The sequence below is a fragment of the Tyto alba genome, unplaced genomic scaffold (assembly GCF_018691265.1).
Source record: "Tyto alba isolate M040663 unplaced genomic scaffold, T.alba_DEE_v4.0 Super-Scaffold_1, whole genome shotgun sequence".
Classification (NCBI taxonomy): Eukaryota; Metazoa; Chordata; class Aves; order Strigiformes; family Tytonidae; genus Tyto; species Tyto alba.
Window position 1 is genome coordinate 32,004,636 of NW_024881261.1, and position 23,866 is coordinate 32,028,501.

General features: G+C 36.2%; 1 protein-coding gene across 5 annotated transcripts in view; it reads left to right on the forward strand.

The window, feature by feature from the left end:
- Nucleotides 1-23,866, forward strand: part of GRID1 (glutamate ionotropic receptor delta type subunit 1) — a 546,772-nt gene that overhangs the window by 437,186 nt on the left and 85,720 nt on the right. For all 5 annotated transcript variants that reach the window (XM_042786743.1, XM_042786724.1, XM_042786731.1 and 2 more), the window contains 2 exons: nucleotides 3,724-3,885; nucleotides 5,135-5,254. In XM_042786743.1, coding sequence (XP_042642677.1) covers nucleotides 3,724-3,885; nucleotides 5,135-5,254 — 282 coding nt within the window. The remainder of the gene's footprint in view (nucleotides 1-3,723; nucleotides 3,886-5,134; nucleotides 5,255-23,866) is intronic.

Consider the following 23,866-nt stretch of genomic DNA (forward strand, 5'->3'; position numbering starts at 1 on the left):
CTGCAATAAATGAAAGAGGAGCTGAAAATTATTGTTTCTTCCTCCAAACAGGACAAAAATTAAACACTTTGTTCTAATCTAGTAATTTTTGGTTATATGAAGGGGAATCCTTGCAGGCAGATACATGTTCTTTCCTCCTCTGTACCCCCTGTGAATATATAAATAGGGGAAATAAATGCATCAGAGCTTGGCAAATCCAAAATAGCCAAGTACATTGCCTTGTTTTTACTTCTCTCTTGTTTTGCTACCAATTCTGAATGCTACCTGAAGACTAATTTTTCAATTCACTGTTTTCTCATGCCTCTGACAGCACTGATGGAAAAAGAGTATAGTTGATCCCTCAGGTATCTCTCAAATTCCCTTTCAGTGGTCATGTTTATATTCAGAGGGAGTTTGATAGTTAGCTGAAAATTAAAATATATGCGCAGTTGCTGTAACAAGTGCATACAGCCATTGTCCACTGAACCCCTTTTCTTTTCACAGCACTGCTATTCTGGACATTACAGAATTACACTACTCATGTTGCAAATACAATCTAATACATATTCTGAGATTTTGCTGTATTAAAATGAATATAATAGAAAATAAAGGAAATTATTATAGTCTTGTGTTTATTGTGAGTTCAAGCCAGAATTTCTGTGTCTCGTTTTAGGTAACTTTTTTCTACAAAAAAATACATACTTAGTAATGCATTCAGGTAGAAAGTGAATATTATTTTGAGAAGAGGGAACATATTTGAGGCATTTAAGTATTCTTACTTTTCTACTGCATAAATAAATTAGAAAAATGAAGACAAAAGTATACTTATTGGTAATTTCATAATATATTTTATTGTAGGTATTGAAGGAATTGACTGTTCAGCAACACACGCAACAGCACTACTCAGGCATCAGATTAGATAACATAATTCTGTTTTCTAGCATAAAGCTAGTTCCTGTTTGGGATTAGGCAAAGTGGCTCTTCAGTGAGTAGAAGGTAAAATGTAGTAATGTATGCATACATTTTTACTGGAGTAAATACTCAGAGTATGATTATATGAAAAAAAAAGGAATTTTGCTGATTAAAAAGTACCATATACTCACGTTTTGGATGAGTCTTTCAGTAAAGAGAACTGGAATGGCAGAATATCAGTAAGTGTGTACATCAGGACATGAAGTATATTCTTTCCATGGCAAAAAGTAACTTGCTGTGTTCTTGGCAACATTTTCTTGTGCCTTGGTACATATCTCCAGATGTATGACAGAAGGACACAAGTACTGGAAAACTCTTGTGCAGACCCTTTCTTGGTGTCACTCAGTTTATATCATCCTTTCAGAAGAAAATAATGAAACAATAGTGATACGAAATCCATTATGGGTCTAACTGAACTATGAGGATTAGGTTGGCAGACATGGTATTATTTTGTTTTGCTCTACAGCATAAGATAATTTGAGTTGGATGAATGGTCATGTAGGCTAAGATCCTCAAAAGCAGTTCTCTCAAGCTTTCAGTCCATTATACATGCAGAACTGTGGTGGCTTCTCTAAGAGCATAAAAAGTAGTAAGAGAAGAAATGCAGTGTAGCCAAGTATATCTTATATTTTGCCTGAGAGCTGTCTGCTAGAAAACCAAGCAAATTGTTTTTGGGAACAAGGCTGCAGTTTTCCAGAACTGAAAAAGAGCAGTGCCAAACTGAGAAAATGCAAAGCATTTCTGAATTGTGGCAGTTCCAAGGCAACAGACAATGAGTTGTCAGTTAAAAGTGAGGGTGTAAAATCAAATTAAATAGGGAGCAAAGAGGATCAGGATGGCACATAAGAAATGGCATTTTTCCATATGCTTGTAAAATCTAGTTCTAAGCAAGTGGGTTTTGTGGTGTGTGGTTTGGGATGGTTTCTTTTGTGGGTTTGGGGTTTTGGTTTTTGAGTGGGTTTTTTGTTTAGGTTTTTTTTTTTTTTTTTTTGTGGAGAGTAGCTTAGCACAGGAGAGAAGTGCCCTGTTGAATAGTAAGAATTCACCTGGTAGCTTTATTTAAAAGTTGTTTGGAAAACATTTGCAGAGTAGAGAGACAAATGCAACTAAGCAGAAGAGACTGAGTTGTTGGACTCTTATTAACTCTTCAACTACTTACTTTTCTTAAAAGGAGAGGAAATCTGCAAATTAGCTGCTTTGGAAGCTCTTTTAAAAGGAAAAGGCTTAACTAGATAAAATAGCAAATAGGAATGTGGACTGCTTGTTCAGGAAGGCTGGAAAGAAAAGAAGGGAAAGAAGATGGCAATGCCAGATGGGGGAGAGATTCTCAGTGATACTATCTCATACATTTTGCATTATTTTTGCATTAAGATCCCTTTTTATGTTTAATCACTTAAACGTGTGTATCCTCAACCTCTTTTTTGTGTATTTTCTTATTTTGATTCTTTAAAAATTGATTTTTGCTTATGTATTTTCTGTTCAGATTTACTTATACTAGAAGATTTTTCAAAGTGCTTAGGTTCTCAGTTTATGTCAAACTCCAGATTATGCAACATGAAACATTTTGTTCTGAAGATCAGGATCTTAAGGTATCAGAAGTTTATTTGGAGCCAATGATGCAACAGTAATATATGTTTAAGCTTTCACAGCCGAGTGACACTTTTATAGGAAGTATGCAGCTGCATTAACTTCCACATCTAGCCCTTTCCTCATCTCCAGGCACCATTTTCTATGGTGAATTAGAGAAATCCAAAAGATAAATGGCAAATCCACGGATCATCGTAAGAAAAGCCTTCAGCTAGGAGAATATCTTTTTAATAATAATAATAAAAAAAAAAAAGCTGTATCTGGCAACTGATGCTAACTGGAGATTTGAGTTTAGTAAAGAGCAAATGAATACCCATGAATCTGTGCATAGGTTTGAAAAAGAGTGCATGTGAACTCTGGAAACAGGTGGAGAGTATTGAATTTTTTTTTTTAAATAATTTCTCTCAGCCAACTTCCACTGCTAAAGCTTTACCACTTGTGGTGGGCACCGCTGCATATTAGAGATCTGATCTTGTATTGCTGGCCATGTCTTGGTTTGAAAAATTAAATGCATAGTTGAGCATTACTACTGTGGTGTTCTTACTAGAGCCTCTGTCATCAATTATTGTTTTCTTTCTCTCTCATGTAAATTGAAGAATAAGGAGGCTAAAATCAATAGTTCCAGAGGAAGTAGAATAGTAACCAGTCTCCTGTCTATTTGGTGGAGTGAAATGATAAGACCAAAATAATACTGTCATTTCTTCTCTCTCTGTTCTAAAGAGTTGCAATAGTATTATATTTTGCTGTGCCAGAAATTTCCAAGGAGATTGCTCAAATGAACAAAAAGAACAGCTTAATTCCGTTCTCTTTCTCCTTGCTGAAAGGACTGACAAAGTGGCAATCCTTGTCTTTCATTGATAGATAGCTGTACTACTTCTTTAGCTTGAGTTTGTATTTGAACTCCGATCTCTTACGTCTTTACAGCACTGCATTGCAGTAGTGTAGGTAGTGCACAAGCAATGCAAAAGTACCAGAGTCTCTTGGCCAGAAAGGCCCAGGCACCAAGCAGGAAAGAAGTGGGTTTTTGTCTGAATTGCCTTGACTGTTGAACACACTAAACATATCCAGCTTTTAGTTTTTACTTACATCTTGTTTTGTTTCGTTTTGTTCGCTTGCTTGTTTTTACAGTTTCTTCAAAAGGATGCTCAAATAAACAAAGAGGCTCATTCTTCTTACTGTTTGCAGGTTTCCAACCTGTACCTGTACGACAGTGTGCTGATGCTGGCCAATGCTTTCCACAGAAAACTGGAGGACAGGAAATGGCACAGCATGGCAAGTCTGAACTGCATGAGGAAATCCACCAAACCTTGGAATGGAGGACGATCCATGCTAGAGACTATTAAGAAGGTGAGAATGGACAAACCACAGTTGTGTGAGCAATTGAAAGAGTTGCTTCATTTCTACTCAAGATTAGCTTTTTAAGAGGTTTTTGACCTCTATTCAACTTTTCTTTGATTTATTACAAGAAAGTGATTTACAACTACCAGGAGTGATCTACAGCTATTAAACAAGCAAATGATTTATTACAAACAAATTACACACTGCAATGTTACTCCAGTGGTGTGTGTTCTACTTCTGTTGTTCTCATAGCTACCTTTTGTGGATGTAGTATGATTAGGAATAGTAATACAAATTGATGTGTGCATGCATCAGAATAATTTCCCCACAAGGATTTAAGGAGCTTGAGGGGCCAACCAACGATAAGGTTTAGGACTTATGTTCCGTTTGCTACAGCTCAACTAGCTTTGTAAGTTAACTAAGCGTTGGTAAGTATCTATTTGTAGCCCAGAGCAAAAGGCTTCTGATTTAGCTAAGTAGTCACTAACAGTTACACTGTCTTGCAGCATGTTGAATTACTCAAATATGGACAGTACTGTGGCTTTGCAGATGCGTGGTAACTTCTTGTATGAAAGTTATTTGATCACAAATACTAGTGAAAAAAATAATCATTTTTTTACTATACTACCTTCAGCAATTATTTGGAAAAAAACCCTGTTGCAATTTGATCAAGTGTTATGTTATGTTCTGACCAGTCCTAATGATGCCATCCTTTGTTGCTAAATCAATTCAAACTTTAGTGTTATTTCAAGCTCCTTTGCTACAGACCCAAAATCAAACTTTGTGATACTTCACAGAGAGATTTTAATAATATTTAAAATTGTGTCTTTTCTTCATGCCTCTCATGGAAGCACAGCAGGCACACTCTTTCTTTTGTATTTGGAGTTCATGCCTTTGCATTCAGCCCCAGAACTGAGCCTGCTGCCCTTAGTTACATGGAAAGAGCTGTTGTCTCATGGTCCACCAAGGTCCTCCTCCTTTTCTTTGGGGTCTGTCTTTGTGAACGATGAAGACCTGATGGAATTTTTTTCCGCAGTATCCAGTTGGTTGTGTTAGCATTAAAGTAATTTTCTCCAAAGAAAAAGAAAAAAAAAAGTCTTCTGTCTGGTACTATGTTTGAGCTGTTGAAGAACATATAATTGTCACATTTAAGTTCACTGCAAACATCATTTTCAAAGCAGATTTGGCATACCTTTAATGAAGAGGAGTGTTTATAAAGGCAAATTTGTTCTAAAATTTGTGAAACTTATTTCCTTAGGGCCATATAACTGGGCTTACTGGTGTAATGGAGTTCAGAGAAGATGGAGCCAACCCCTATGTTCAATTTGAAATACTGGGCACTAGCTACAGCGAAACATTTGGCAAAGATGTGCGGAGGGTAAAGATATGCTATTTCTTTCTCTCTTTTGTTTTTCTCTGAATAATGTACACTCTACTTCAAAGGAGAAAATGTTATTCTTTAAGAATGAATTAGTGCTACACTGCAGAAGAAATTTACTAGAAGAGAAGTATTTTCTAATATCTTACACATTCAAATCTTGAAAGCTAATTTTATAATGATAGACCAGAGTCCAGCAAGTTGTTTCCACATGTGCAGTAATGATGCAGTGACATAACGGTGAACTGTGAACATAGTAGTGAAGACTGCATAATTCTGCTCATACATTTCATTATTAATTAAGATATAATTGATATAACTGGCACTTGTCTTACTAAGGAAGCTAACAGAGAATATAAATTACCTAAACATACAAAGATATTTCACTGTACAGCTGCTGCAAGAATTTTGGAAAAATAAATTTAAAAACTCTAGACAAGATAATTTCCAAAATGTATGATGCTATTTATTGTCAAGTAAAGGATGACCTATCAATGGTAGCTGGTGGAACAAGGACTGAAGGAGGTTAGAAGACAATTAGAGTGGTTCCATGACGTTGCTAACATAAATTATCATGGGCTGAGAAGGCTACCTTGAACATGGTCATGCAGAGGGGATGCTCCAAAAACACCTGAAACTCTCCATTGAACAGTGAAGTTCCAATTGGAACCCAAGCTACAAAATGTCTCTAAACTTGTCAACTGGTTGAAATACAGACATTCCCACTGTATGGTCAATGGGTCCTACATTAAGCAGAACTGAGCAAAGATGATTCCATGAAGAACTAGAATTTGTGACATTTTCTATTTTCATTTGACCATTGGTTTCTGTGTATAGTTTCAGTTCACCTGAAGTACGTGAGCCTAAATGGAAAACCAAGCAAAGAAGTTGTGTTTACATTATCATCTTAAATAGTTAAACCTAAGATTCTTTCAAAGTCTAATTTGGCATGAGGATTCTGGACGTGGAGTCAAAGGCTTGCAGTATCTATTAGAAATTCAACAGAAGGAAGAGAAGTATTTGAAATAGATAAAACTCCAAGACATACAATTGAAAAACTTCTATTGCCAAAAAAGTCTCTGAAGACTTCAGATTGGCTAGGCACCCTCCTGTATTGTAATCACCAGAAAAGGCTATTTCTCAGTCCACTTTCATTTCTAGAAGATTTCTACAGCAAATGAGGAAGTCTAACTTACAAACACTACCTGAATGATGAAAAATTATCTTAGTTTTGGAAAGTGTGTTGTCTGTTTAGTAAAATGGAGTTCATTTAGGATGTCTAGGAAGCAATTCCAGTTCATAAACAGAAGTATGCACCTCACTTTATGCCCAAGTATGCAAAACAGAAGTGTCTGGAGCCATGTGAGATGCTGTGGACTATCCTACTGTATTTCCAGCTGCCCCTACAGAAAAGCATGAGTGTCCTGTCAGTGCTGTGTTATCCCTAGCGGATGGATGCCATGGACTGTTTGAGTTTGGTTCCATTTTGTTACAGAATTCCCAAGTGGCTTTGAGTAAGTCACATAATTGCTTTATGCTTCGATTTACCTTTCAGTAAAATTGGTATGATTACCACTCAGAACAGATTTGAAGCCTGTAAGGGAAGTTACGATGTGCGAGTATACATTATTAGTTTTTTTTCTAATGTACATTTCAAGTATGGCAAGCCATATACAGAAACTCTTATTTCAGTATGTGTAGCACACTGACCAAATTGAGATATAATCCAGATGTGTGAGGTGGAGATAGCTAGGAGATATCAAGGGACCCCAGGGTATAGGAATAGGTAAAATGACAAATACAAAATTGACTAAAATGGCTAAACTTATACGCCACTGATCAGTTTTGATCCATAATGTGCTACTTTGGGATTAGGTAGTTAATATAGGAAGGCTTAACTCTTTGGATGTTAAATGCAGAACATTTTAAGGTTCTCAAAATTAAGAGGTGTATAATTCTAAATGGGTAAAATGCTACTGGCTGTGGAATACTACTCTGAGCTAAAATTAAGTTCTGAAAATGATTCTTTTAGCATAATATAGAGAGTAAAAAGTCAGTTGTATGCTAGAGAAGTCTAGACAAGAACTTGGAAGAGATGATATTTCTTAGAGCAACATTACCATGGGACTACTGATATTCAATTATTTAGACAGCCTGACTTTTTATTTTTGCAGCAGAAATATGTTGCAGCTCAGAATTACTTTTAAAAGCTCAAAGTCATGCTTGTCTCATTTATATTACTTGAGTGAGAGATCAATTCTGATTTATTGTTAGTTGTTTCCGTATCAGCATTTCCTCAGATACAGCTGTGCAGGAACATATTTTTAGTGAAAAACAGACAGTTCTTTCTGCATGTTTTTCTTTTCTTCTGTGTGAGGAGCATCTGTATCTATTAATCCCTACCCTGACCCTACAAAAAAACCTTTGCACTTAGGATCTGTGACAGGGTAGAGCAAAAGAATATAACACTGATTGTTGAGCCTTCGGGAGAATCCAGTCAAAAGCTAGTAGACTTTTAATACTCAACATCCCTTAGAAAATTACTCAGGGATCATTTCCACCAGAAAGAATCCTAGGAGGATGTCCAAGACAGTTACCCAAATCTGGCAGGAATTTTCAGGGCCTTTCTGTAGAGGCATATTGCCTCTTCCCAGTTGTCCTGAGATCTGATCATTCTGCAGACAATTGTTCCTTCCACTAGCTGTGATTGAGTTATGAGTACAAGTAAATATATGTACTTGCTCTCTTAGTATACCTTCTCCTTTATTCCTCAAGTCTAACACCATATTTTTGTGGTAAAGGCTGATAGTGGCTTTTGTGTACTTTCTGTGTATGTTTTCTTTTTCCTTTGTTTGGGAGTACTTTAGTGAAAGGGAAACTTCAGAAAATGTTCTAATTTCTTTGGTTTAAACATAGAAGAACAGTGTATGTCCTTTAAGGTATACTACCTTGCTTTACAAAAGGCTCAGGTGATTGCCTTCTATTCATTGTGTGCATGTGGAGGTTGCAAAAGCATGGTGTATTCATGCTTAAAAAAAGAGATCAGTGTGGTGACTTATCAGGGCACTTGAAAGTTGAAGAATAAGATTGTCAGAGAAACTGAAAAGGCTTAAATTCCTAGTGCTAGACGATTGCCAGTTTGATTTATGGTCGTACTGTCAGTAAACACCTTTAAAAATAGCAACCTGAGTATCTGTGTATTTTTTTTCTTAAAAAAAAAAAAAGAAAGAAAAATAACTGGATATAAAGACATAAAGGAACTGTAAAAAGTATAAAACATAACAGAATTAGCAAAAAATAGAAAAGTAAGGAACTTTAATAGCTGCTGCCACACTAATGTTTTCAACTGAATGAAATTTGAGTGCAAGAAAGAATGAAAGAAGCACAGAGGAAGTATAAGTTGGAAAAACAAGAAAAAGTGGTATAAAGTGTTCAGGTGAAGTGTATGGAGCAGAAGGAATGAGAATGATAGCCTGTTATGTTCAAAACCCTTTGAGACTTTTGGGATTTGCATTTGTAGTAGATTAAAAAAACTTTCTTCTCATTTCACCTCTTATGTCCACCCCCCGTGCTAAGGGTGTGTACATCAAATTCTGCACCAGCCTTAATTGCTGGGTTACTCACCATTGAATGGTCTTCCTCTGAATTTGGACTTACCTGACTTGCTTCTTTTTTTTCCTCTTTTAAATTCTTAATTAGTCATCTTTTATGAATTTTATTATTTTTTTTTACCTACATGGATCCGTAAAGACTCTCTTGTATGTTTACATTTTTATGTCTTCTATCTTAAGCTTCCTGAGCCTTTGGTTCATTCCCAGCACTGGCAGTGGCTGGGGGTAATCGTTAAATTGTTTTGTTTCATTGGCTTACTGTCCCTGTCTGTAGCATGGAGTTGAGGGTACTTGTCTGCTTTGTACAAAGTTTTGAAGTCTGATAGAAAAAAAAAAAAACGGAAACTAGCAAAATCATATAACTGTTAACATTGAGAAATTGAATGATTCATGGTATTAAAAAAAAGTATAGTTCTAATTGTATGAAAGACCATCCCATCAGAGCTTGTTTGGAATTGTCAGTGGAGAATTATGTCCCACTTCTACAGCACAAGAGACATGAAGTGGGAAAAGAGGTCAGGGCTACATTAATTCCCTCCTTATTGACCATCTATACTATTAGTTCTTATTAATGAAAGCCTTGCTGTAACTTTCAGAACATCTGAGCTGGTTCATATTTCTTATGTTTCTGTACTTGGGTAGATTCTGCAGAATATAATAGTTTAATGATACAGCTGTGAGAGCAAAAATAAGGGAGTCAGGACTCCAGGGTGGTATTCCTAGCAACTCACTAACTCACAGTGAGCTCTTCAGGTGTAAACCTATTTGTTCTCTTTTGGCCATGTATTCAAGGAATACCATAACAACTTAACTGCCCTTGTAGGGATGTGATTAGGCTTAGTTAGATAACACTTGTTTCTCTTCATCCTTGTCAGGAAGATCTTCTGTATGTATGAAATTATGTTATTGTTTAGTTTAGTTTATTATAGGGATCATATTTTTTATAAAGCAATCTGCAATTCTTTACCAAGCTGGCTGTAATGAAGGCAGAATTAATGGTTTACACACATGCTGTATTTCATAAGAAACATTCTGTTAAAAATGATGTTTACCATTGGGTATTCATTTCTGTCACTTGGTATGTTTTAAGTTAGATTTTCTTGAAATATCATCTGCTTCATAAACGATCATACTTGTTTCCTCCAGCAGTTCTCAGGCAGATTGCAAAAGCCACTGTAAGTACTTTTGTGATACGTTTCATAGTTGTTGAAACCCCATTTGTTACAGTGCTGTAACTGAGATTGTTAGTTTTAGACAGAACCTCATTATTACCATGATGAGAAATCTTATGCTTCTTATTCACTGCAAAAAGGAACTGTGTTTTTAGGGGTCACAACATACACTACTAAAAGATACATACTGAAGAGAATTATCTTAGGTGATTACTACTGTAATTGAAACAGTTTTACTCATATGGAAAAAATACATAACTAAATTGCTTGAGTTTAGCCGAAAAGCAAATGCCTGCCTCCTGTTTGAGCACTTCATAAACATGCATTTGGGTATAGTAATTGGGTTTTATCTGTGTTGCCAAGATATCTTTCACCTGAAATGTAAAGCTGAATTCTTGACTACTTGTGATCACTAAAGATCCCCTGTTACCTTGCAAAGGGAAGGGCTAATAGTCCTCTTATTCTGTGTAAAATGTAATTCCCACATATTTACATTTGGTTTAACTTTCTGCTTGAGTTGATTGAGCATCATGGTAGAATAATTTGGAAAGAGAGCATCGCGAGTCACCTTACAAATAAATACATTGTGTCAAAGTGAAGAAAAATCTGGAGTATTTTACTCAATAAATCTTTGGGTTTTAATTGTAGTTTTCTGTATTAGATGGATGTGAGGAATAAGTATGAATGCATTTCTTAAAAGTGCCATATGTTGAATTATTGATGGTAAAAAATACAGCTGAACTTAGAGGAAATGGCTATGATCACTTTTTAAACTATAGAAGGATACCAGAGAAGAAACATGATGAACCTGAGTGTTTTTTTCTGAACTGGGGTCCCTGTTTGTACAAGTTCTGCAAATTGTGGTTTGTTTTTTTTTTTTTTGTAATTGAAATATTTTATGTTCCATACGCTTTCATTGTAAAATTATAGCTGAATTATTACACTCACTAACTGAAAAGTAGGTAAGCAAGTTTAAAAATGCGTTTTTTGTTGCAAATGTGATACATAGTTCTTTCTAAGTTGTTTTATTTTATGCTTTTGGAAATCATTGCCAATGGGACCCATGCTTTTACGTAAACTGTTACTTGTATTTGCAAACACAAAATGTTGTATGTATTTGCAAATTATATCAGTGTCTACTCTGAGTAAAAGGGATGTCTTGCAAATTTCAGCTGGAATTCCTCCAAGCATAAGATCATGCTGGTCTTCTCCTTTGGAAGACTGTTCAGCTGTTTACATGATATTTTCACAGCATGGAGCTTGAGGCTAGATTTTTAAAAAGCAGCCATATCCGAGTTATGAGCAGGGCCAGGATACCTACAGCAATTAGGACGCTGCTGAAGTTTCCACAGCCCGCAGGCACTACTGCCTCTATGCTTAGAAATTTTTTAATTCATAAGTCACATACTATGTCATACTTACCAGTTTATAATGAATCCTGGGTATAACTTTCTCTTTTTTTTTTTTTTTAACACATATGCAATATTGCATAAAATTAGGCTGTTAGGAGTGTTAAAATCAGCCTTCTATAAACGGTTACATCTTTAATTATGGAGTTTTCCTCTGAGCTCCTATAATTTATTGGTGTATCCTAGGAGAGCATTTATAATGGGATGAAGAGAAAGCCTCTTTCTGTAGCTCAGCTCATGAAGAATTGTGTCCAAGTGTGCACACTATAAAGAAAAAGGTATTTCCATAAGGAAGCAGGCCAAGATTTTCTGAGTATAACACCAGAGACAATAGAAAACATTTGAAAAAGGCTTCAGAAATTCTTTTTACCTTTTTGGAAATCCAAAGACAGAGATTTTTTGCTATTCTCTTTTGCACAACACCAATCCTGGACAAAGGCAACAAGGCCACTACTCCAGAAAAGAGGGAGAGTCTGGTTTTTTTTTGGTTTGGTTTGGTTTGGTTTTGGTTTTGGTTTTTGTTTGTTTGGGGTTTTTTTTGGGGGGGAGGTTTTTTTGTTTGTTTGTTTTTGTTGTTTTTTTTTCGTTTTGTTTGTTTTTTTTTTTTTTTTTATTTCCTGTGCTAATAATATCTTTGAATTATGATTGTTGTTTTAAAATCACATGAAAACCAGAAGAACTTTCTGGTGAGAGTCAGACTAGTTTTTATATCATGATGTCTGTTTAGCAAAATCATTTTGAAAGATATTAATGATAATGCCAAAATACAAGCTCAATTATTTTAACTAACAAATCACATCTTGGCTTTCATAAGTACATGAACTAAGGAGTTCTAACATCTCTTCATCTATAGCATGATTTCAGTGTCAAGGACAGTTGCAAGGACTGTATGTTGAGGGAGACCATGCACAGTTTCCTTTCTGTAGTGTTTGAAATGCATTTAATTCTTCTAATTATTGTTGCTGTCTTATATAATTTGGTAAACTGCAAATGCATATATGTTCCAAGCATAGTTTATGAAGTAATTTATTTCAGCAGTAATTTTAAAATACAGGATAACTATGTTGTCTTCATTTGTATATATCTCCAATACATGTATTATGTCAAAAAGTGGATGATTAAATACAGATAGTTAAGCTATTTGGTCATGCTACATCATAGTTTTGTTAAGAAATATGACAATTTTTTAATGTTTTCTGTTTAGTCCTATTAAAATAAACAACAGAAGTAGAAATTTTCTAAAATTCCCCTTCTAATTTTGCTTTTATTTCTGCCATATCATGACAGATTATATTACTATATGCCAGTAAACCCTTTCACATACAGGTTTTCAAAAGACATGTGTAATGGCAAGATATCTTGGTGGTCAGCCCAAATGTGAGACATGAGGAACTTCTGTGTCACAAAGTGCCACTAACTATCTGATTTGATTTGGCTTGGTTCCTTAATTTCATTATATTATAAAAAAGAATAATGTTAATTCCTCAACTTTCTCTTTTGGAAAGATATATACAAAAGGGCATCAGAGTTCTAATTAATCCTCTTTGTCCATACTGGCTAATTCACTGAAATAACAGTACTTGGCAGAGACTGTCTGCTGGTGTTCCAGTTCCTGGCAGAACTGCCTTTAAATTGAGGACTTTCTCTTTTCAGACCACAGGAAAAGCACTATGTTTTACCTTAAAATAGGTACAATCTATAATTGATGTGAGGCTGTGTCAAGGAAAGCATTCTAAAATATGCCTGGTCCAGTACCAAAATATCTCTTGCTATAGGAGTGAATGAATGTATATACTTGGGTGAAATACACAAATGTCACAAAATAAAACTTGTTTTCCATTTTGAGACAGCATCTTTTTCCTGGAATGGAGACAGTATCAGACATACATAATAACTCTCACAATTGAATATTCTTTCTGAGCATGACATCTATGTGACAGGCTATCAGATTATAGTATGTCTGTTTTTAATATGTTAATAAATGTGATGTACAAATATATAATAGAGCTTCCCCACCATATGATTGCTTGCAGGACCCATTTTTAAGTTCGATGTTAGCAACAAAATATATTTATTTAAGCAATATATAGTAATATATATATATATATACACACTTTAAATATTTTCCAGCATAAAAGAGGTACATGATCAGAACACAATAATAATTAAAAATACTGACACTATTTAAAAAGTCAATTGTTGATATGTTGCTGTAGGCTGAAATAGCTATTGAAAGCAACAACACATTTGAGTTCCACTTAACCCCAACAGGCAAAAAAAAAAGCCCCAACAACACAAACCCCTTGAATACTGAAGCTTGCCAAAATCCCCTTTTGATGGAGATTATTTGGAATGATTTCCAGAGGTTGAATCTGTCAGATGGAAGCCATGCCCTAGCTATTTTAAGTGAAAAAAATAATTGACAGTAGACTGACTGGAAAATGGGATAGAGGTGATTTCTTAGGTGGCTGGATTCCAGGTCGTGCAGACTTTAAAAAAATATGAATAATTTGAAATGAAACATGGGTCTGAAATGGTGAGTAGAGTACCGCAAAGAAGGAGTACTTTGCTGACAGTGACTATCCACACAGCTTTTACTTCCTGAAGACAGGGCAGGCTCAGAAAGCATCCTGCTAGTACAGTGTAAACCAGACAGAAGTGTCGTGTAGAAGAGCTGAAGCCTGGTATCTTAAGTGGCCAAATCACCTTTGTAGTCAAAATTCCTTTATGAACAATTATATATCTGTCCTGAGGTTAAATTACAAATTGCATCAGCATCTGATTGCATGCCTTAAGCTTGTTGGGTTTTTATACATAGAATTATACAGGATGCCAGGAGAGTATTCTGCCTATGAATTTAAGATGCCAGGAAGAACTCCGTGATGTAGCTCTCTTTCCATATTCTTTATTAACATTTGTACTGTGCTTTGAGATCATTGGATGAAGGATGCTATTTATGATCATGTAATTCTTCAAATGCATGAAGTAAATCTCTTTGAAACAGAGTACTACTTTAATGTAGTAAAACAGCTCCAGCCTGCCAACATCTACTTCGCTCACAACATCTTTTCTATGAAAAGGCAAGTGGCAAAGTCCCATAGAGTTTATTGATGTGGTCTGAAGAACTTGCAGGTATTGGGCTTTTGTTGGAAAGCAGATGCAATGAAGAGTGAAAAAAAAAAAAAAAAAAATCCAAAGACTCTAGAGAGAAATATGGTGCTGCTCATTATTGATCAAAGCAGGTAGCTAGATACAGGCCTTCTTTTAGGAAAAGAGGCAGCATAAAAATATTTTAATCTGATGTCAGTTATTTGCTTTAAAATGTCTTGCCAAGGTCAGTTTCCCTGAATATAACAACTAAGGAGGAGAAAGAGGGCTTGCTTATAGCAGTAAATTCCTCTCAACTGGAATTCCACCAAAAGGTCCCTTCCTAGTGCTTTATTCAGGACAGAATTTGCACTTGTTTCCGCTGTGTCTCAAGTGTCTCTGCTGTTTTGCCTGGTCCTGCTGTTTCTCCCACCATCACAAAACTTTGGGAAAATGAGTGGGGAAGCAAATTATTTCTCCTACATGTGCTGTTTTCTGGGGCAATGTGTCTGTGGTGAAACTAGTGATGTTTTGTGTCATGCAGCTAACTAACAGACTGGTGATTTTACCAGCCTGTCAAGTGAATTATTGGTTTCAGCAGGTTGACCACTCTATCCCCTCTGCTTTGTTCATTGTAAAGTCTCAAGTTCTTAAAATTTTATCCATTGATAAAATTTGGTTACATGCTATGAGAAAAGTTGGTATGTTTTAAAATAGTCGTGATGGTACCATCTAGGGATGGAACCTGTCTGATATCAGTGCTTGGGCATTTGTTTTGGTTTGATTTTAAGTAAGGAGCGTTACCCAAATATACACAATGTTGACAGAGTGCAAAAACAGTTATTCTTTTACGAAGCAGGCTAAAGCTTTCCAAATATAGTACTTGGGCAGATAGGTGACTGAAGGTACTGAAGCATTTAGTCTGTGGAGCCTTACCAGAAAGTAGTCCTAGAGAAGTACATGAATTGACAATTGCTTACATGGAAGAAAAAAAAAAGCTAATACCCAGTAACTAGGAGCATGGGTGATGTTTAATAGCATGAGAACATTTCAGTTTGAGTAGTTCTAGCACCATCTATAATTTTCTTAAAGCTTTATGCGCAGTTTATTCTGCCATAAGATTAATAATACAGTAAGGCATAAGTTAGTAGATGCTTTGCAAGATTGCTGTCTGAGCTGTATTGAATCTAAAGTGAGCTTGCTCTCATTTTCTCTGCTCTCATTCAAGGTGCCATTCAATACCAATCTACAAGGCTGCCATAGCTATTTACATTTCAGTAGCACCTGAAGGCTGTGGTTTTGTTATACCAAGAGTTGCCAAGGTAGTTAACTATATTATTATTGTGTAATACAATATTGTGTGTTCAGAAACCTGCTATTGTAGTTTTGCCATCCTGACAGAAAAATGCTGTCAAAATCTAAGTGTTGAGAACATTCAGTACCGGGACTTCTCCAGGGTGTCTGCTAAGATAGGGATGAACAGTTTTGTGGATCAGGTATAAGGTATGTTTTTCAGGCTAGGTATAACAAACAGTCCAAACTTGAGGAGGGAGCAGCTTACTTTTGGAGTCGAATCTGAAGTTTTGTCTGCTTTTTTTCTTTCCTCTCTCTTAAGTTTTAAAATAAATAATTGAAAGTGAAGTATCTCTCGATAGGTTTTCTGAACTTGCTCAGTGATGTTTCAAGGTAATTTCACTAGAAAGTTTGAAGATAAATAAGTGTTGTTACTCCATATTTTTATTAGGGCAAGTGGGGGCAAAAGAGAGCACAAAATATTTACTTTATGAGCATGAGGGAAGTGCACTGAGATTTTTTTATTATTTTTCACTAACTCTGATTGGTTTCTGAGTGTTCAGAGGAGGACTTTTCCTCAATAGACTCCCTGAAATTACATTCAGCACCTAGAGGTTTTTTGTTTTTTTTTTTTTTTTTGTTTGTTTGTTTGAACACAAATAGGAACACAGTAACCAGTGAAGCAGAAAACACATATTTGCTGGCTGAGCTGGTTTAAAGTGAAAGAGTGAATCTAAATTTAGGGTACAGCCCACAGAGTCTGCTACTCTAGCATAGCTCTCATTACAGGACATTTCAGTGGCTTTCTTAATTAAAACAAAATGTCCAATCTCTGGATCACAAGATGAATCTTTTATGTCAGGGGCTTGCTCTTGATGAGTTTCCTTTTCTTCGTCTCATGCATCCCCCAGTTTTATCCCCGGCTACATGATCCTCACTTGTGTATTGCATCCTGCACCCTGGAAGCTTCTCTCTGTCAAGGGTGGTCATTTACATCCACAGAAGCCACGATCTCCCCAGTTTCCGCAAGCAATTCAGTATGACCCTGTGTGCAATCTGGCTTTGAAAGATTGGTACCTCCCTCAGTTCTGCCTAACCACAACGTTTTAATAGAACACAACATATAGTCATACAGTGAACTGAGAGATTAAATAAGTGCCATCCATTCCACAAATCGATATGACTGAGTAGAATTCAAATCAATATTGGTTTCCTCTCTGTTTCTATTTTGAATCTTGTTTGAGGGTTTGGGCAAAGACAGGTGAATTGTCCCAAGATCTATAACTATGTTATTTTAACTATGGTTTGATTTAATAAAAAAGTAAGGAAAAAAATTGTAAAGAAATGCCTAGTGTTAAATCTCAGAAGAATAAAGGGAAAAGTTTTCATATATGTTTTCATTATTTATGTCAAGTATTTCTCTATATTTTGCCTGTGGGTGGTATTAGAAGACTGTGCATTATCAATTCTACTATGTCAGCCATGACTTACCACCTTCATAATACTTTATCCAAGATGTCTCCTGTTGAATCTTTTTAATTATCCATATACCATGATCTTTCTCTATTTCTTCCATTCCCAAGATGCACTGCAAAAGAGTCATTTATTGTAACCTGTAGAGAAGAACAAATGGAAAATATGGATTGGATTGCCTTTCATTAATATATTCTGCTTTTGCTGAGAATCTGATTTCATAAGGAAAGGAGTTCAGATTAGACTAGAGAGGCATTTTTCAGCATTAATCAAAATTTTAAGACATTAAATAGTTTTGGCTTTAGAACAGTTATTGCAATTACTTTAGTTTTTCAGTAAAATTTATCATGATTTTTCAGGTTCAGAAGGGAGAGCTAACTGCAGTGCTGGTGCTCTGTTTTTACAAGCATGCTGCAGGCAAAACATTTCTGTAGCAACATCCTTTGTGCTTCAAGGTGGTATGTTACTGAACCAGCCATGGGGGCAGGGACACTCAACATCCTAGAAAATCACACAGTTTCCCCATTGTTGACTTGGTGTGATCATTCAGGTGAATTTGTTGAGTATAACATAGTTCAGTATTGGACAGTCGGATGAGGATGAGTGTAATTATTATCTGACAGCTGAGTCATCTGTGAAAAGTCAGCCACCCTCTCTAAAACCTTTGTGGCTGCCACAGAGGGACTCTGCTTTGAAAAATAAATAAACTTCATCTTAAGAGAAGCTTTCCAGTTGGAAAGGGTCAATCTTGGTGGAAAGAATGAGGTTGGATATTCCCATCTCTCTGACCTATGTGAAGCACATTAAGTTGAATTCTGGTGGCACTGCCTAGCATAAAGCTGTGATCTTCCGTTTCTTATTTGCATTAACTGGATGTTTGTAATGTCTAATTGCTTTTTGTCTTGTTCAAGAAACAATGCATTGCCTGCAAATTTTATTGCATGTATGTATGTATTTCTGTATGTACTTTATAGCACAGGTTGGCTATAAAACGTCGTTGGAGTTCACTGCATTTATACGTTGAGCTATAGCTGCTCTTAAAATATTTTATCCTAATAAAACCAGGAAACAAATTCCCTTGCTTAAAATACATCGGTTGCCCTTACTGTACATATGCTCTGGCTTCAGTTGAGGAGAACAATTACAGCCTGTTTCTAGAACATTTATAGCACTTCAGAGAGGATCTTCACCTGTCCACTGCTCCTGCTGCCTGCCAGATTATCCTTCTCTGTTCTCACAGATTTTGAGCAAAATAATTGAAGAACCTGTACTAGTTTCGCTGGTATCTGTGTACAGGAGGATTTATGGCAGGTGTTTTGTGTATTGATACTGGATTTTGAAGATAAGTTGCCCTGTTTTCTCACCCTTTATGAAGTAAAGAAAAAGAGTCAGCAGGATCTCCTAGAAGGACAGGAGGAATTGGAGCAGCAAGGGTCTCTTCATCTCTCTTCCCTCCTCTGTCTCACAGTGCAGCCTGCCCACATTAATAATCCTCATTGCTCCATGGTACTTAGTCAGGCTGCAACAAATGTTAAAATATCCTTTCCTGTAGCTAAATTACCTCTCTAGATATAGGTAGTATAAAATAGGTACATCAATGTACCTACTGCCTCTCTGGTTTTAATTATTTCAGAAATCCCGTCTGTTATGAATTTATAATAACTGTGAGTATATTTCCAGGACTTGGAAGTTCAGTATGAGACCAGCAGGAAGGCTCTGTAAAAGCAGACTTTTCTGTTGAAGTGGGGTGTTATAATTCTGATTTTGAAACAGAATTTTCAAATATTGGGATATGTCACTTCTCTATCTCTGGCTTGCTTCAGTAGGTATTGCATGATCCAGTCCAGAAAGACAATATATGGATTAGTGCTGCTACAGATCAATGAGCAAAGGAAGTGGTTTTCTTTCTTCCTTCTTCTCCATTAAAAATTAACACACCTTAAACCCAAAGCCATTCACGTAATTGTGTGCAGCCATAATCCTGCCCACTGTCACTGCTTCAAATCCTGCAGTGTTCCCCATGCTTCCTATCACCAAAAATAATGGCTGCCGAGATAGGAATTGGGATGCCTGTTAGTTTGATCTATTTTAGTTCCAGAATTTCTTTAGTTTCCATAGACATCTCAAAATGCCTGATGGCAAACTAAATGGGGCATGGACCCAGGCAGCCAAACAATGCTCTGTAGGGGAGTGCAACAAGAGTACAGGCAGATAATTTGAGTAATCCCAGAAACCTGGGTATGCAACGATTAGTGAGGAAGGCACCTCCAGCTGGCCTGTAGCTTGAACAAGCTGACAAAGTCTGTTGTATTAAATACTGGTTTGACTGACGGCATCTCTACTGAAATCCACATCAGGACTAGTTCTGTTGCCTTCCTGATGTATATTTATACTGAAGTATGCCTGGTCTTGAGTATCTCAGACTTTTTATGCCTCAATATGCTCAACTGCATATCTAGATATTCTCCTTTTGTTTGTTGCTGTAAACTATTTACATAAAAATGCTGAGTCTTTAAATTGTGGGAAAGATTATAAACTATGCAAACTCATATACATGCATAGATACATATGTAGGTTTCACTATATCTTAATTTCCTCTGTGGAATACGAGAATCTGATTTTCCTGTCAGTCACTTAAAAAGAACCACAATGTAACAAAAAGCAATTTTTCTGGGGGCATTCTGAGGGCTTTATATAGACACATTTAAAGATGGAAAAAGCACATCAGTAAGGATCATTATTTTACTTTGGTGGGCTGACTAATACTGTCAAAAATACAGGTTTTGGGAAACAAAACATGCCCAGTGGATGTACAGTGATGTGACATAAACAAAAAGAATTTATGGGTAATAATCATCAATAAACCTGACAGACTATATCAGTACTTCCTTTAGCTGATTACAAGCTAGAAATACAATTATGCTTTCCAGACTGTACATTAGGACTTATATTAATATTGTCATGAGGAAGAGTCTTTCCATATTTTCTCTACATAATACTTTGAAGACAGTCATGCAGTCTCCCTTCTAGTGCTCTGGGCTAGCCCCAGCTGCCTGGTCAGAGCACAGGCGGTGCTAAGCCCTCGCCCTTGCTCTCAGCAGAGGATCATGAGCTCTGGCATCCATCAAGGTAACACACCTGGGTGACTCCTGGTCTGGTCACAGTCCAGGGAGAGCAGCCCCACACCTGCTCAGAGGATGGACGGACGTGCTGGAAAATACTATAAATATGGTGACATCTGTGGTACTTCAGTTTCCTCTGGCATGGGAAATGAGAAGTTACTGTATCACTTATCAGTTGATGAGCATTTGATAAATATAGTTTTGGGCAATGCCAAAAAATTGGTAACAGGTTTTCTGGTACCAGTGCAGAAAAAGAGTGAGAGAGGACAGTTTTAGATAGAAAGAAATTGCAATCTAGTCTAGTGCATGAAGAAATATTTCTTATTTAGATCAGATGGTTTTTTTTTTCTTTTTTCAAAACAATAGAAGTTTTCCATAGACTAAGGGATAGTTTGTATTCTAGGTCAACCTTTCTCTCCATTTTCTAGAAAATTAAGAAATATTTTTGCTAACATTTTCAACATTTTGATTTTCTGTTTCATGCATTATTTCCATGTAGGGATTTTCTTTTTTTGCATGTATATATGCATGCATTAGCTGCTTTCATGTAAAAGATGAGGAGCTCAGTCTTGAAAGCCTAAGTGTTACCCTGGTTTCACAGATAATAAGGGATTACTCCTTCCACTGCAACTGGCAGGCAGTGAGTACAGCCAGTGCAAGTAGGTGTCCTGTTTGCAGAAAGGGACCACATATAAAGTAATCTGGCTAAACATCCAAAACATATAATGGTCCTCTAGTTTTTCTTTGCCTGTTGCCTCTCTTTGCAGTCATTTTAAACACCTTTGATTTGGCTGTGTATCATTACCAGGCATATATATACACCTCAGTTGAGAGATTATTAAAGGCATGTGTTTTCTAGTCATGAACGTGTCTCATTATAATTTATAAAGTCTACTTTATTAAATTTACTCTTATTTGGCATTTATTTTAATTATATAAAAGGGAATATTCAAACTTTTTTTTTTTCCCCCCTTTGTGAAGACTAAAAAACTGATTTCTAGATAGCTGGATTTTCTTGCTACTGTTTTGTGTCTGCAGAAATAGTCTTCCTAACGTTACCTTCACATGAAGACCTTTGTATGTCTGCAGGTCTTTATTTGCCCCTCAGAGGAAATGACACTGTCTTGGAAATAGGTTTTGATTGGATTTTTAAATTCTCTGATAGTCATAGAAAATCAATTAATTTGCAACAAAAATAAGAGTATCTAATGATAAGCATTTTATACATAGGTTTTTCAAAACTATTATGTTCTGTTGGTCACAGCACATGTGATAGGACTTCACAACTTTTCTGACCGGGTACATGTTACAGGTTGTTAGCACAGATAGCCTGAACAGTGGGAGGATAGCCTTACTTGACCAGTACAGTTATTGCCTGTGTGCAGCAGCAATGCTGAATAAGCAGCGGCATCAAAGTTAGCGAGGTAGGGTGTTCTTCAAGGTGCAAATGCAATTCCACAGGCTGTGACCCAGCTGTGGGTGGCTGAGGACACTGACAGCAATTGACTGACTGATGGATGCAGAAAAGCAATAAACTGTTATGTCAAATTGTTCAAACAGAATTCATCAATAATGCAAAGAGGTTAATTTTCTGAATCAGCCTTATATATATATATACCTACAGAGTGAATATGAATTTCCTTCCTGAAGACCAAGATGAAGAACAGAGTGCATAGTTACACTAATCTCAGGTGTGCTTCAGGACCCAAACACAAACCACTCTGACTTCTTCCAAGTGGCAGTAGGTGTTTGGCATCACTGCAGTCTGTATCAGTTTATCACTTTTTAAAAAAATTCTCTCTTACTTTTTTGTAGTAATGTGCTTTAAAAAACAACCAAACAAAAAAAACAACCAAACAAAAAAACAACAACAAAAAAAAAAAAAAAAAAAACAACAAAAAACAAATAGTTCTTTGCAATTACAGAAAATTATATCTGCCTTAATGTTTCCCTGCTAGATAACTTCTACCTCTCTTAATATGCACGTTTGGAAGATAGTGACTTATATTTCAACTTATTTAATTTAAATTATTAATTAAATATAGGGCATCTGGATAAAAGTGCATAGAAACTTTCCTATTTATCAAAATGCTTGTAACCACTGTCAGTCGTACATACTGGTTTCATGTGCCTCTTCTAAGGAATATATCCTGAGAGTATTGGGGGGGGGGGGTGGAAGGACATCCAAGAAGAGCGGCTGCCTGGCTTCTTGTGAAAATCAGGTGCCTTTGAGGCGACCAAAGTCAAATGAATGAAGTCCAAATTAATTTGGATCTGATCACAGCATGACTGACCCTGTGGGTCTGTCTCCTGTGCCCAGCCCGGCATGTCCCACCGGAGGACGATGCCAGGTTGCTGCCTGGTTGAAATACGGGACCTGTCCGGAGGCGAGGGCTCCCGCTGCGGTGCTGTGCGCACACACCCTCTGAAGCATGCCACTGTCCTTTCCTAGCCTGTGTTTCCTTTACATATATAATATTGACTATAATCTTTTACTTAACTTACTTGCTTGTCTTACAGTCCAAATTAGCCCATTTGTGCCGAGCTGGTTTCTCTTTGAAGTGTGTTTTCAGCTGTGTTGTTTCTCCATGTTGGAAGCAGATTCTTAGCTATGTTAGTTAATGCATGACATGAATTGACTTCTATTGAGATAAATATAAGCTGCTAGTATCCATTCCCCTGATAACTCCCTTGACTTTCTCCCCTTCTCTGACTGTTGTGTACTTTGAAATGGTTTACCTGGCATGTCTTAAACTGTTGACATTATGAAACAGTTGTTACATTTCAGCACAGAAATTACTGAATATATGTGCAAAAAGATTAAGGGCCCTTTAGGATGAAAACCGCTATACCACAATGATTATTCTGACATGAAATTCTAAACAGCATGTGGTTCTTTTTTCTTCTGAACAAGAAAAAATGAAAACCATTAAAGCATTCAGACATGTTATAAACTTCAGATGTGTTTTTTTTGAAATAAAATAGCAGACATGTACCTCAATAAGATTTTAAACAATCTTTCAACTTCAGGACTTTGCTACATTATACCCTCAGGAACCTATTCTTATTGTAATTATGATCCAGAGGAAATATTCTTGAACATTAACACTTTTGTATGGTAATAGCACAGTAGATGTTATACTGAATTGATGATTGTTTAAAAGCTTTTTGCCATTATGAGGTAGAATGGTCCAACATCTTTGAAACAAGATACTAACTTTGGGTTGAATCAAGAACTATAATAAAGGAGAAATATGTTCTTAGGAAATGTGTTGAAAATTAGTAGGTTGAAGATTAAAAGACTGAAATTATTAATAGGAGTTTTTCTTTCATTAGACAAGAATAGCTGCAGTTTGTGCTGTTGGAAGTTTTGTGGTTAAAATTAAAGGATCTGTGTTCTCTCATCATTGTTCTGTCACCTGTACTTTACTGACAGTGAAAGGGT